The 14746-nt window shown below is 50.3% G+C and overlaps 1 protein-coding gene across 1 annotated transcript; it reads right to left on the bottom strand.

The window, feature by feature from the left end:
* Window positions 1-409: 409 nt before the first annotated feature.
* STC1 (stanniocalcin 1) lies at window positions 410-13828 on the bottom strand. The gene is made up of 4 exons (XM_036751594.1): window positions 13711-13828; window positions 9541-9683; window positions 6566-6777; window positions 410-832 (listed from the first exon to the last, which is right to left on the bottom strand). The coding sequence occupies exons 1-4, from the start codon at window positions 13826-13828 to the stop codon at window positions 562-564; spliced, it is 744 nt and encodes a 247-aa protein (XP_036607489.1). The 3' UTR covers window positions 410-561.
* Between the last annotated feature and the right edge of the window lie 918 nt (window positions 13829-14746).

Raw genomic sequence — 14746 nt, 5'->3', positions numbered from 1 at the left:
GCAATCACACACTGCTAGTTCACCAGGGACCCGAGACTGAAAGCAGCGCATTCATATTCGTCCATGGCCAGCACAGATTCATAACACGAACTCCATTCGATATCTCTAGGCGTGGTCGAGATATGCAGCTAAGCCTCGAGTGGATCCCTAGTGGCTAACTCCATGGGGCAACTATTCTAAAGGACTCCACGTCTTCAAAACCCTGGTGGTTCGGAGACAGCACGGACGGTTGGGGTCAGAGGGCTGTTTGGGGAAGGGCATGGACAAGGGTGGTTTCCACTGGGGAAGGCGCAGGAGGGTCACATCTGTTCAGTCCTTGGGGACATTGCCATCAAAATGACGGGACACTGGATACAGAAGCCTAGTTCCATGCAGTTGTCTATAGGGGATGAGGTGGTGGTGGGGAATTGGGGGTGGGAGGGAAGGGAGGACAGATAATAGGAACTACTTTGAAATAAAAATGTTTAAAAAATTAAACCAGGCACAGTACACTCAAGATGGGCACATTATCTCCCCTAAAATGAAACTACCTTGGCAGGGGTGTGAACGCCCCCGCCTCTGTTACGCGCTCTCGGCCGATGTACGTTTGATGTGGGAGGCGGCATCGTCCTCACCTCGGAGGTTCCTGAAGAAGATTTTTAGCTTCTGAGGCTCTGCCATTCGCCTCCTGCTGAAGTCGGCCCGAGGTGGCGTTTGGGCGCAGTGGTCCGTCTGCAATAGGTGGAAGAGGCTGGCCATGTTGGGGCCGATCTTCTTCATCAGGCTATCTTTGATTTTGGTCACCGTCTCATCATCACATTCCAATAGGCTACGAACAAGCTTGTTGTAGTATCTAGGGGAGAGAAGGCAAGTTTCATAACTAGGGCCACTAAGGGATGAGAGAAGGTACTCATCAAGCTGAGTCACAGATGCTCATGCATCAAGGTCACAGAGCTAGGATGCACTGTGGGCTTATCACTGGCAAGCACCTGAGGCAGGATGTGAACCCAGGCCTCTCTGGCCCTAAATCTAACCCTCTCTTCACTAAGGCACATCACTTCTCCCAGGGAGTGAGGTGGGAGGGAGGTTACTCTGTGAGTCTGGATCCTTTTACTTAGAAGGTGACTCTTTTTAGATGGAATCAATCCCATGCTGGTCTCCTGTACAACCTATGTGGTTGTTCAACCTTCTAAGAGGTGTGGGGTCCTGGCATTTTCTAATTGGAAAGATCACAGGGTATTGAGAACTGGAAGAGACCTGAAAACTCATCTAGTCCACTCTCTGAGCTCCAGATAGGGTAGCGGCTTGTCCAAGGTCACACAGCAAAAACTCAAGCCCAAGGCTCTAGACTGCCTAAGGTCAGTGTTTTCTCTGTATGAGGTACTAGGGGTAGGGATGGAGTGGGGAGGGATGTTCCAGGCTAAACTCTGAGCAAGAAGAAAAGGCTGCTTATTTTTAACTCTCTGCATAGGGCAGGGGGTTAGCCATTTTTCCAGTATGACTTAACCCCTCGAGAGAGGTCCATTCAAGGCTGTGTGGTAAATGGAGCAGAACATATCTAATGAGCTTAGGGGATGACCTTTCTTCTCTTGGACAGAGTTGAGACAATGATTGTGGGAGGGCAGTTGGAGCTGGGTTAGCCAAAATGCCCTGGGTGTCCTTTCTTCTCCAACCTCAAGGGGAGATCACACTTAACTCATTTTTTTTTTAAACTGAGGCATATCCTCCCTGTAGGATTAGAAATTACAGGAGCTAAGAATAGATGCAGTGTAAAGAACTCTCATTTTAATGATGGAAGACCTGACCTGGCATCCTAGCTCTTAATGTCTGTAGGAGCTTGGGAAAGTCACGTAACCAGTCTCAGACTCCATTCCTCAACTGCAAAATGGAGATTCAAAGCAGCACCCTCCTCCAAAGGTAGTGTTGAAGATGGTGAGATAGATGACTCATGTGAAGTGCTTTGAAGCCTTAAGGCAATGCTTAGATATCCACCACTGGAATGATAGCTTCTATTTAACTGAAAATGAAGAGGGGTGGCCTAGGTGAACTCTAGGGCTGTTCCTAGTTCTCACATTCTAGGTTCTAAGATTCTTTCTAACATGCTATGACATATAGACATACACATATATATGACATATATGACATCTCTGGTCCTCAGTTTCCTCATCTGAAAAGTGAAGGGACTGGACCAGATGACCACTGTGGTTGCTTCCAATCAGTTTTAGTTCTAACATTCTAACATTCTCCACACCCTCATAGCCTCAGTTTCTTTATCTGTACATTGAGCGGGCTGGACTTGAGGTGACTATTCCATACCCAAATCCCGTGACCTGGAGGGGAGGGTAGGTACAGACCAGCTCTACTGCAGCTATCCACTCACCTGCCCAACCTCATCTGAAATGTTCCCAGGCCCTTGGCATTTGTTCCCATTACTGAGGGAAACTGAATCAAGAAGGATGGTGACTGTTGCTGCAGAAGCCAGAGCACCCTCTAAGGCAGTTTGCTCCTCTTTCTTGAGGGTGGAATGGTCACTGCTATAGGGAAGACAATCAGGGTCTCCAAATTTGGGCCTGGTTACCGAAGCCCACAGTTAACTTTGTGAAGCTCTGGGACTTACCCAGGGTCAAAACGGGTGGTTGGGAGGCAAATCTAAGTCTTCATATTCCAAGCCCAGCCCCCTGTCTATTAGACTGTATTGTTTCTCCATTGGGACATCTACCCGACGATGACCCTTGCTAACACATCCCCTTTGCCTAACCCTGCCAGCCGTTATGCACCAAGAGGATCTGAGTTCAAATTCTGACAATGACATCTACTATGAGTGTGACCTTAGGCAAGTCATGACTTCCTTGGATCCATCTTCTTCACCTGTAAGATGAGGAAGCTGCACCAGATGACTTCTGGATGTTTTCTTTTTCTAGACAGATGACCCTATGATGCTCCTACCTAGCACAGGACAGGGCTTGAATCTGTCCCAGGCAAGGCAAGCTGAGAAATGCAAAAGAGGTAACCAGTATGGATGCCATGGTAGGAGTCATCAAGAAGCACTTGTTAAGCACCTACTAAGCGCCAAGGACTGTGCTAAGGACTAGGGATACAAAGAAAGGCAAAACTAGCCTCTGCCCAAATGGAACCCTGAGTCTAATGGGGAAAATGATATATGAATAACTGCATACAGGGAAGCTATATCAGGATACCAGGAGGTCATGTTGAGGGAAGGGATGGGTGCTTAGCAGAGCCCTTCCTCTGCCCGGGTGGCTAGCCAGAGGGAGCCATGGGCAGATCCCAGCTCTGTCTGCCAACTCTTCCCTTCTCTACCAATGCCTGGGATTTGGTCTCTTGAGATCTCCCGGCCAATGAAAAAAGAGGATGCCTCATCGCCATCATTTGGTCACCTGGAAGAAGAGATCTTTGGGTACCTTAAGGAGCTGTCCATGCAGACTGAGCTAAGAACTTTACATTTCTGAGTGTCATTGTTGGAAGGAGCCCTGGTCCAGCTCCTGCATTTTGCTGGCAAGGTAACTGAAGCTCAGAGAGGGCGATTCCTTGCCTAAGGTCACACAGCTAGTCAGTGGCAGGGTCTTTATCATTCAGCCTATAGGGTTGTAAGGACAGTAATAATGACTAATGTGCCAGGCGTTAGGCTCAGTGGAGGCTTACAATTCTGGGAGGTCGTGGGTGCTAGTACTGTCTCTATTTTACAGGTGAGGAAACTAAGGCAGGGCAGAGTGACTTGCCCAGGGCCACGCAGCTGGCGCCTGGGGCAATATTCACACTCAGGTCCGTCCTCCCGATGCCAAATCTAGCACTCTCCATGGCACTGGCTAAGTGCCTCTGGAGTCAGGAGTAGTCCCTGGAGAGGAGGAGCCTGGCTTTAATTCTCTCACCCTCCTTTGACAAGCCTACCCCCAAGGGGTCAGTACCCTGGGCTTGGTAAAGAGCCGGTCCCAACTTTCTCACGAGAACACAAGTTTCGATGTGAGCCCAGGCTCGGGCTCCTCTCGGCCCTGGAGTCCATGTGGCTTAGGAACTCAGTGTGTGAAAATTTATAAATAGCCTTTTGTTTCCCTCGATCAATATTATTCTCCTGTTTCCTGTCCATGCACCAGAGAGGTGGGAAGCGTCATCAGTGACACGCACTGGCTCTGGTCTGGGGAGTAGAGCTCACTGACCCTCAGCCTTCCCTGGAGGCCTCATCCGGTTGCCCACAGTGGTAAAAGGCCACCTCTGGCCAAGCTTAGCCATAGGGGTGGGCACCTGCCCTCCCCTGCCTGCAGCTCCTCCAGGGACTTACTTCCCTTCTTGGGCCCTTCTTCCTGGGCAGGGCTGGCTGGTAGGGGTCTTTGCCTCTCCTCCCCCACCTTACTTCAGATAAGTCACAGGAAAGTGGAATGGACCGTTAACTACTTCCTCTTATGCCTCCTTGCCAATTGGCACAGGGTCTGTGTGTGTCTGTGTTGAGATCAGGCTGGGAAAGCAGGATGTTTCAGGGGAGCTAGCGAAGGGCAGCCCGGCAAGGAACCGGAAAACTCTGCCCCTCTAAACAGACATAAAATTAGCCAGCTCCAACAAAGCACTGGGGAAAGGTTGCCTTGAAAATGAGGGTCTCCAAATGCCAGCTCTGGCTTTGCAGGGATCGTTGCGAGAGGGCCGGGTTCAAACCCAGCTCTGTAACCTTGGGTAAGTGAATTAACTGCCCTCAGCCTCGGTTTCTTCATCCGTAAAATGAAAAGGGTGGGCTAGATGAGCACTGGGGTCCTTCTGTGGCTCTAGATTTATGATCAATCAACAGAAGAAGGGTGTGTGTGTGTGTGTGTGTGTGTGTGTGTGTGTGTGTGTGTGTGTGAGGAGGGGATGGGATCACAAACAGGATTATAAGAGGAAAAGTATCCCAGATGGGATTCAGGATAGAATTCTGGACAAGAGCCCATTCCTCCATACAAGGAAGCCGGTAGAAAGCTGCATTCAGAGGTAGAAATATTTGGGTTCAAATCCTACCTCTGATCATTGCTAGCTTTCTGACTTGGGGAATGTCACGGAACCTCTCTGATCCTCAATTTCCTTGTCTATAAAACGGGAATAAGGACAGCACCTGTCCCCTAGGGCTGTTGTGAAGCTCCAGAGAGACAACAGACACAAAGTGCTTGCAAAAAGGAAACTGAGATATAACTGAAGTGCCCGTTATCACACGCTGAGCTTGGAGCCAGGAAGCCCTTGGCTCAGGCTCCCATTCTGGGTAAATCCCGTCTTTACATTTACCTCTCCAAAGGTCACCTTCTTCACTTTAAAGTGGGGGCAATCAAAGCATCACAGATGTAGGGTTAGAAAGGACCCCTTCCCCCAGGTTACCTAGTTCCAATTTGCTCAGAGAGATTAAGCAACTTGCCTGTGGTCATCTAGTGAATAGATGCTGAATTGGGGACCAGAATCTTATGCTTTGGGCTTGAACTCAGAGGCCATTGGATGGGTGAGGAAAATAGGCCCAAAGAGGGAAGAGTGACTGACTTGTCTATAGTGACCCAGCTAGGTAAGGCCATCTGGGCCTGGAAGCCAGGTCTCAGGCCCCCTCACCTTTCTGAAGAAGAATAAAGAAGAAGGAGAAGAAGAGAAGGAGGAGGAGGAGGAGGAGGAGAAGAAGCAGCAGCAGCAGCAGCTTCTACTCATAAATACTTGTAGATGCTCAGGAGACTACAAGCTCACTGAGGGCAGGGATTGTCTCATCATCTCTGTCTGGCCCCTAGTATCAGACTAAAGGCTCACTGAGGGCAGGGATTGTCTCATCATCATCTCTGTCTGGCCCCTAGCATCAGACTATAGGCTCACTGAGGGCAGGGATTGTCTCATCATCATCTCTGTCTGGCCCCTAGTATCAGACTATAGGCTCACTGAGGGCAGGGATGGCTCCATGTTTGCTTCTGTATCCTCACCAGCGCTTGTTCATTTGGCACACGTTTCTTCCTCTGTTGAAGGATGGTGGGCCCAGTGAAAACGGTGCTGGATTTAGACTCAGGAGCTAACATGTATAACGCCAACAACACCGATAGTAATAATGGCTCACATATGGTGCTTACTATGTGCCAAGTACTGTGCTAAGAACTTTGCAAATATTATCTTAGTTGATCCTCACAATGACCCTAGGAGGTAGGGGGCTATCATTACCCCATTTTCCAGGTGAGGAAACTGAGCAGAAAGTGGTTAAGTGACTTGCCCAGGGTCACATAGCCAGTCAGTGTCTGAGGCTGGATTTGAGCAGTCCGTCTGCTGCCCCACCTAGCCAGTCCCTTCGCTCATCTAGATCTCATTTTTCATCTCTGGAAATGAGAGGTTGGACTAGATGAATTCTCAGGTCCCTCCCAGATCGAGATCTCTGGTCCTACATGCACGCTGGAAAGCAACCTTAACTTTAAAGTTACGTGGCTTGGTAAGTTTTGGATATTTCTCCTACACACGCAGCAAAAGCTTCAGGAATGGTCTGACTATTCTCCCTACAGGGCGGGGGAAGGTTTGGTGTCTCGCCAGTTGGTAGTGGCATCTCTTTTGTCCCTCCCCCCTCTACCCATCTTTGGCTCAAGGTCTAACGGGGTACCTGTTGGAATACTGATTGGGGAGCTGGACCACTTCTGAGACAGCTTCGGGATTCTTCTTGGCCACGCCACATATGTCCAGCTTGTGGTAACAATCCTCTTGTACATCGGAGATCATCCTCTGGAAGGTGGAGCATCTCCGAATGGCCGTGAAGATCTTGGAGGTTATGCCGTTGGCGATACACTTCAGACTTTCTTTGACAAAGGCCTTTCCCTGAAAGGTCCATGAGAAAAGGAGCGACTTAGCATCGGTCAGTCGGGACCGTTCTAATCCACAAGCATTTACTGAGTACTCGCTGTTTGGAAGGCACTGTGTGAAGTACAGAGGGTATAGAAACAGGAAGAAAAGAAAGAAATGGCCCCTACTGGAGAGATGCGACATAGATAATAGCATATCATGAGAAAGTATATTCAAAGGAATTTTAGAGGAGACTAAGAAATGGCTCTGGTGGAAATCAAGAAAGACCTTCATGTGGAAAGGTTGGCCCTTGAGCTGAGCTTGAAGGAAGATGGGCATCCCCAAAGGAAAAGGTGAGGAGGGTTTACAGTCCAGGCATGGGGCAAAGTCATGGAGGTGGGAGATACCTTGTGTTGCAGGAAGAATAAGCAATTTGGCTGGACCTCAGAGGCCATAAGAAGGGGAGCAGTGTGCAATCTGCCTGGAGTCAGGGCTTAGGCAACAGGGAGACCTTGAGAAGGAGGGAAGCAGGGAGTGCCTGGCTGAGTCAGGGATGGATTGGAGAGGAGAAAGGCTGGAAGCAGTGAGAGCTCTGGGGTAGCCATGGCAACAATCCAGAGTAGGGGGGATGGGATCCCGGTGGTGGCCAGGCTAGAGCATCACTGACCTTGTCCAGCCCCTGGGTTTTACAGCTGAGAACTCTGAGTCTTAGATGAGCATAATGATGGGTGCCTGGGCCCAAAAGGAGTTAGCGGCCGAGCAAGAATCTGAAGCTAGGTCCCCCAGAGCCATTCAATAAGCACAGGCCCAGGGCCTCAGTCTTCACTTAATCCCTGTCCTGGCCACTTGAGAAATAAAAATAGCTGGCCCTTCTACGTCTCTGTCTACTTAACAAAGTACTTGTGGCATGGCTCTGAAGGAGGCGGCCCAGCGATAATTAATAACAGCTATCATTGATATAGGGCAGCCAGGTGGTGCAGTGGATAGGATGACAGGCCACGAGTCAGGAAGACCTGAGTTCAAATCCAGCCTCAGACACTTACTAGCTGTGTGACCCTGGGCAAGTCACTTCACCCTGTTTGCCTCAGTTTCCTCATCTGTACAATGAGCTGGAGAAGGAAATGGCAAACCACCTCAGTATCTCTGCCAAGAAAACCACAAATGGGTCATGGAGAGTGGAACACCAATGAACAACAAAATCATTTGTCTAGTGCTTCAGGGGCTGCCAAGTGCCTTACAGGTGTCATCTCATTTGAGTCTCCCAGCCGCTTGGGGAGGGAAGCGCTATTACTATCCCCATTTCACAGAAGAGGAAACAGGGGCATAGAACATTCAGATGACTTGCCCAGGGTCACACAGCTAATAAAAGTCCGGGGCAGGATTTGAACTGGGTTCTTCCTCCAGGTCTCGCTCTCTATCTTGTAGTGGCACCTAGCTGCCTCATTATTAAAGAGAAAGGAAGTCAAGTGTGGATGAAATGCTGAACTTGGGAAGAGCTGGGTTCGAATCCTGCCTCTGGCAATGGGTAGCTGTGTGACCTTGGCCGAGTCATTTGACCTCTGTCGGCCTTGAGTTCCTCATCTACAAAATGGCGGTGGTAACCATAGCATCTACCTCCCAGCTTCAGATGAGATCACGCCAGTAAAGTGCCAAGAAAGCGGTAGGGGATGAGGGCCATACTTGGGGTTCTAGTGTAGAGCTTATGCAGTTAGGAAATGGGCTCCCTGGCTCCGATCGAGGAGCTTTAGCTTTCTCTTCCCCAGAACCAGCCCTCCTTGCTCCACTCTCCTTATCTCTGCCCACAGCCTCCCTTCCCCTACCCTCCCACCTTAGAACCGGCCCCCTTCCCAGCTTCTCTCTATGCGCTACAGAACGCAGCTCTTGGAGGGCTTGTATTTGTATACGGTGGGTGCTTAGTGTGCCTTGTGCATGGTGAGGGCTTCCTAACTGCTTTCTTATCTGTCTCTTCATCTTACCAGAGTGGGCTGCCAAGCCTAGAGCTTTTCCCCCTGGCCCTTGTTCCCTCTGTATCCTTATCCCATGCTAGAGTCCCCACCCTAGCAAAGCAGCACCCTCCGGGCCAATGGACACGATGCTGGGTGTAAACAGGGCATCGTGCCAACGTGGCTGTCAGCGTGCCACCTGAGGTCATAGGAGGCTCGTGGGAGTTTTGTCTGCAGGGGTGCCCATCCACCCATCTCTTGGAGTTGTCATGAAAAGGGGAAAGGAGGGACATTAGAGAGAAGCGTGAAAAACCCCTCAGATTTAGAGGGACCTGCGAAGTCACTTAAAACCTGAGCAAGGAAAGAGATCCGTCACTTGACCTTGTTTCCAGAAGGAAAACTGACCAGCTCCTAGTTCTTATCTCCAGGAGAAAAGCTATTTTGAAAGGAAGAGTTCATGGCCTTTTAATAAGAAGGGAAGTTAATTTTCTTCTCCCACACCTCTGAACCACCAAGATCTCAAGATCATCAGCTAGAACTGAAAGGACCTGAAAGGCTCTAGTTTTAACCGCTCCCTCCCCCAATTTTACAGAAGGGGAAACTGAGTCTCAGAAAGAGGAGCAGAACCAGGCTTTGAACTGAGGCACTCCAATTCCAAACAGAGTTCTACTGCTCCATAGTCACCCTCCGAGATCCCCAGAGTGAAGATCTGAACCTTTGCTCACAAGGTGATTGGGGCTGGGGTGGGGAAAGGGATAGGTCAAAGAAGACGGCCTCTGTTCCTTACTCAACCATTCGCCTCAGTTGTGGCAGCAGGGGCCCATCCCTCCCCACCCCGCCCCCCAAACCCACTTACCTGAGTATCGAATTTCGCGGCGCTGTACAGGAAGGATTTGCAGATGTCATACATCCCATCTGTATCGCAGGTAGTGTTTTCCAGACATGCAAAAGCCCCACAGCCCACCTGCAGAGCGCTGTTGAGGCATCGGATCACTTCGGCTGAAAAGAGAGAAGCGTGTGTCAGTAGGGGTGGGGGTGGGGGTGGGAGTGGGGTTCGGATCCAGTCTGCAGCACACTGGGGGACAAATGAGGCCTCCACAGGTGGAGTCTGGTGTCTTAGGGAAGGAGAACAAAGACAAGAGGTCCACGGTATGGGAAAGGAATAATCCTATTAAAGTACCTATTATGTGTCAAGCACTGCACTAAGGACTTTGACAAATATTAGCTCATTTTACCCTTACAATAATCCTGGGAGGCCGGTATAATAATTATTCCTATTTTACAGATGAAGAAACTGAGGCAGACAGAAGTTAAGTGACTTGCCCAGGGTCACATAGCTAATGAGTGTCAGAGGCTGGATTTGAACTCAGGTCTTCCTGATTCCAGACTCAGGGCTCTATGCACTTGATGCCTCGAGGCATGAAACCAGCAGATGAGTCACCTCGGTCCTACTGGGACAGCTGAAGCCATGGCCCAGGGAGGAGAGGGGAGAAGGAATACAAAAGAATGAGAGGCAAGGATCCATCCACCAAGAGGTTTTTCTCCTTATCTGAATGCCGCAGAAAACAGGATCATAAGAATCCAGGTGTTAACCAGCAAGGGGCCTTAGAAGTCATTTAGTTCGGTAGACTCGGGAGGCAGGAAGACCAGGATTCAAATCCTGACATTACTAGTTGTGTGACCTTGGACAATTCATTTCTTCACCTCTAAGGTCCCTTCCTGGTCTTAATCCATGATCCAGTGAGAAGCCTAGAGGTGACCTTGTCCAAGGTCACAGGAGTCATATGATACAGATGCAGGATCTGAATTCAGGTCCTCTGATTCCAAATTGAAACCTTTCCCAACTGAAGTACATGTTTAATTCTACAGAAAAAGAAGCTTGGGTGTTAAGAATCAGAAGACCCACCAGTTGTACCACTTTGGATAAGTAATTTATAGCACCTCTCCAAACCTCAGAGCTGTTGGGAAGAAAAGGCTTTGCCCAATTGTTACAGAAATGTGGGTGGTTATTATCTAATCATTGCTGGTGCCTTAGGATCACAGATTCAGAGCTGAAAGGGATTTCAGAGGCCGTTAAACCAATCACTGTGGGAGAGGAAAATCACCCCCGCAAAGATGAGGTGACTTGTCCAGGGTCCATAGGAAATAAACAGTCAGGGACAGGCTTTGAACCCAGGTCCTTTGACTCAAGAGTTGGAGATCTCTCCACCGTCCCACAATGCCTCCCTTTTCTCAGTCTTATAAGGCATTATTATCTTCAGGGCTTAGCAGGCATTCTAAGAAAAAAGTATAAGTTCAGAAAGCAGGAGTTCAGAAAGCAGGATAAGGAGGAGGATGGGGTTGGGGTGGAGGGGGGAGGGAGAAGAAGGAAACCAGCCAGTTCAGCTCTGGAGAGCTCATTCAAGAACATACTTTTTCAAAAAGTCCAAATCTAATTTTTCATTGATGGGAAACTCCCAGTTTGGAAATTCCCTTCACCAATGCCAATAAGCAACTCCTCTGGGACTTAAGAGCCTTAAAGAATTATCTGGGGTGCTGAGAAGTTTGGTGGCTAGCTCTGGGTCACACAACTGATAAGTGTGAGAAGGTGGGACCTGAACCCAGGTCTTCTGGATCCAAAGACCAAACCTTGGGAAGGAGCATGATATAGCAGAAAGAACACTGGATTTTAGAATTTGTAGGTCTGGGTTCAAATTCTTCATTTTCCACTTCCCATGCCCTTGGGCCAATCACAGCACAGTCTCTGGACTCAATGTTCTCATCTCTAAAATGAGGGGGTTGACTAGATGCCTTCTGACTCTAAATATACCGTTCTATGTTCCCTCCAGCCACTGCATCACGTTGTCTCCCAATTCACCACGGAAGGGTAGAAAACCATTGCACATGTCACCTGTGAACCCATCAGCCTCCTGGGCTGCTCAGCCACACTCACCTTGGGACTGGCAAAGAAGGGAACAGAGCCAGGTAGTATTTTTCCCTAGTCCCCCATTATAGAATCATGCTCAGAGCAACACACATTCATTCATTCATATTCTCTCTCTCTCTCTCTGAAGACATTAAAAGCCTTATTTAAGAGAAACACAGGTGTGGAGTAATGAGTCCAAGGACCCCGTTGTGCAAGACTGGAAGAAAACCGCAAGTTGAAAAGTTGCATGAGGCTTTTTGCATTCTGGATAAGATCTCCCATAAAAGTAATTTCTCCCCTCCAGAAGGGAGGGGGGTGCGTTCTGGCAGGCGGCTCAGCAAGAAGCTATCTGCAGCCTCCATTCCACAGGATTCTCCCCGGAGATCAAAAGCTTCCCGGGTTCAGTCGGGCTTCCCCGCCCCTCCCCCTCCCCAGCCTCTAGGATGCTATAAGTCATTTCCCTAATTATAGATTTCCACGGGTTCAAATGATAACTTTGCTCGCAGCAGTTTTAATATGCATTAGGGCTGCTATTGTCTTAGGCAGGCTGGAGTTGGGAGGGAATCGCTGAATTTCTATAGCAACCAAAGTACAAAAGGAAATGGGACCATTGCCCAGAGACATACTACTCTCCATTGGGCTGGGGGGAGGGTGGAGGTGGGGGAGAAATCACCGTGTGTCTTCTGGGAAGGAGGGAGCAGGACAAATTCTGGGGAGAAGCTACCCATCTGACACCTGCCCTCGTCTCCTTGGTGCCACGAAAAGCAGTGTGCCCGGTTCAAATCCTGGCCTGCCACTTACCAGCTGTGGGACCTGGGTTCAAATCGCGCCACTAACTAGCTATGTTACCTTGGGCACGTCATTTCAGCAATCAGACTAGGTGATCTGAGTTCCTTTCCAGATCCCAATTTCTAAGTCTGGGATCCCTTTCCTTCTCTAGGCATCCGTTTTCTGCTGTGCAATAGAAGAGGGTTGGGATAGGTGATCTCTCTGAATCTCTCTACTGTAGTTTGAGATCTGATTCTGGGATTATACATCCATGCTGATCTTTCAGGGGGGCGGTGGAAGGCTCTCTGGACTGGAAGTCAGAGAAGCCTAATTTGAATCTGGCTCTGATGCTTGCTCCCTCCGCGACCTTGAGCTTCCCATGATGGAGTCTCAGTTTCTTTATCTGGCTTGGGCTAGATGCTCTTAAGGTCCTTTCCAGCTCCCTCATCTGCGATCCAGCTGATTTTTTTTTGGTGGGGGGTGGGGATGGATGACTCCCCAGAGACCAGGGAGCAGAGAGAAGGTGCTTGGGTACCAGAGTGGGCTATGTGGAGATAAAACAGGGGCCAGAGGTGTCCATGCTGACTCCTAGTGACCCTTAACCCTTTAGAGACAAAGGCAATAGGCAGAGAACTGCTTCGGAAGCCAGAACTCTACTGAGCCCTTTCACTCAGAGAAACAGCTGCAGTTTGGGGGAAAAAAGGAAAAAAAAAATTAAAGGGCTTTCTTAGTCATGTGATGCACGAATGTTTCAATGCAAGGGCAGGGAAGAGGGAATGTGTTTCTCTTTGAATTCATCCTCGATGACCCATCAGTCCTGAGGGTTCAAGGATTTTTTCTTCTCATTTCAGCATGTGCTCTCCGCAAGGCTGAGGATGCCAAGTGTTTTTTTTTTTTTTTTTCCAGGGGGCTTGGGTTGCATCAGCCTGTCCAGGTCTCACCTTCAGAGCCAGTCCCTGCGAAGCGCTGAGAGCGTGCCTGGAAACGCTCCCCACGCCCCCTCCCCAGCCCTCCTCCCAGCAGGGTACGTGCCAGATTACAGGCGATCAGACTGAGAGGCTTATGCAACGAAATACCCCCTCTGCCCGGGACTCGCCTTCTCTTCGGATTCCTCGTCAGTCGCATAGAAATGTATCAGACAAAGGCGGTCCGCTCCCTGGGGCTATCGGGGTCCCCCGGCCGCCTTAAGGCCATCGGGCATGCATGAAACGTTTCAGAGCTCCAGCCTGCCGGCCGGCGCAAACAGCCGCAGACACGCGAGCAGAAGAGCCGGGGGATGCAGGACAGCTCCGGGGGGCTGGGGTGGGGGGCAGGGTGGGGCAGGGGGACCACGGAGCTCGGCCGGCCGCTTACCTGAGCTGTGAGCAGCCCCCCGGGGCTTCCTGGGGCTCACCGAGTCATTCTGTTCCGAGTCGGTGGCCGCGGAAGCGCCGATCACCAGCACCAGCAGCACGGCGGAGTTGTGGACCATTCTCTGAGAAGTTCCCGCTAAGTTGCCGGGTTTTTCCCCCTATCCCCACTCGCCTCCTTCTCCTCCTCCTCCCCCCCTCCTTTGCTCCCTGTCTCTCCCGGCTTGAGAGAAGACGTGGATCTGGATGCGTTTGGAGGCTGAGGTGGGGAGCCGGCGAGGCTGGCGGCTGCGGGCTTGCGGGCGTTGCAGCCGCTGCTGCGCTCAGGCTGGAGGGGCTGGCACCTTTGGCTTGGGCAAACTGGGGGCTCCCGAACAGCACCCAGGGAATTTATAGCCGCTCTTATCGCTCCCCGGGATCGGGAGCCAATCAGGAGCGGGGTCGGTCAGCCAATGAGCGGCCACACACTCATTCAAGCGCCGGGGCCCTGGACTTTGGAGGAATATTTTCCAGCAGATCTTAGTACCTGGTGCCAATATTTCGTGTGTGTGTGTGTGTGTGTGTGTGTGTGTGTGTGTGTGTGTAGGAGGTGGAGAGGTGGGGGATGGAGAACTCCCCATGATTAATCTCCTTCAAGGAAATGCCTTGGAAACCTTTCTCATCATCCTTCAATTTTCCAAAAGAGGCCCGCGTTTTCTCACATCATTTAGGAAAATGCTGGGTGGAGGGGGGGAGCTTTGGGAGGGAGCGGAGTCGGGGCTCTTTCAGGGCTCAATTAACCAAGCCATCTCAGGATTAAGACTAATCTTAAAAGTGTGCTCCTCAGTGTTCCAAGCTCCACACCTCGCGTTCCTCCCTCCCACGCCCATCAGCGCTCACATGTTCTCAGACTGATCGATGAGCTTGAGGCAGCATGGAGGCATGGCCCCCCGTGGGTATATGATCACGAGGCAGTGTAGAGAGAAACGGTACTGGGCTGAGCCCTGGGACAACTAGGTCCTGGTATCGGCTTAGCTGCTGGGGACCTGAGTTACCACTAG

Source organism: Trichosurus vulpecula, chromosome 3, assembly GCF_011100635.1.
Source record: "Trichosurus vulpecula isolate mTriVul1 chromosome 3, mTriVul1.pri, whole genome shotgun sequence".
NCBI lineage: Eukaryota > Metazoa > Chordata > Mammalia > Diprotodontia > Phalangeridae > Trichosurus > Trichosurus vulpecula.
This window is presented reverse-complemented; position numbering and strand designations above follow the sequence as displayed.

What these genes read in the sequence shown, in the direction of transcription:
- STC1 (XM_036751594.1), bottom strand. Translation starts at nt 13,828, where the DNA reads ATGGTCCACAACTCCGCCGTGCTGCTGGTGCTGGTGATCGGCGCTTCC. An exon ending in GGGGGCTGCTCACAGCTCAG is followed by an intron (nt 9,684 to 13,710) that starts GTAAGCGGCCGG and finishes CTCTCTTTTCAG; the next exon opens with CCGAAGTGATCCGATGCCTC. An exon ending in CCCAATCAGTATTCCAACAG is followed by an intron (nt 833 to 6,565) that starts GTACCCCGTTAG and finishes TCTCTCCCCTAG; the next exon opens with ATACTACAACAAGCTTGTTC.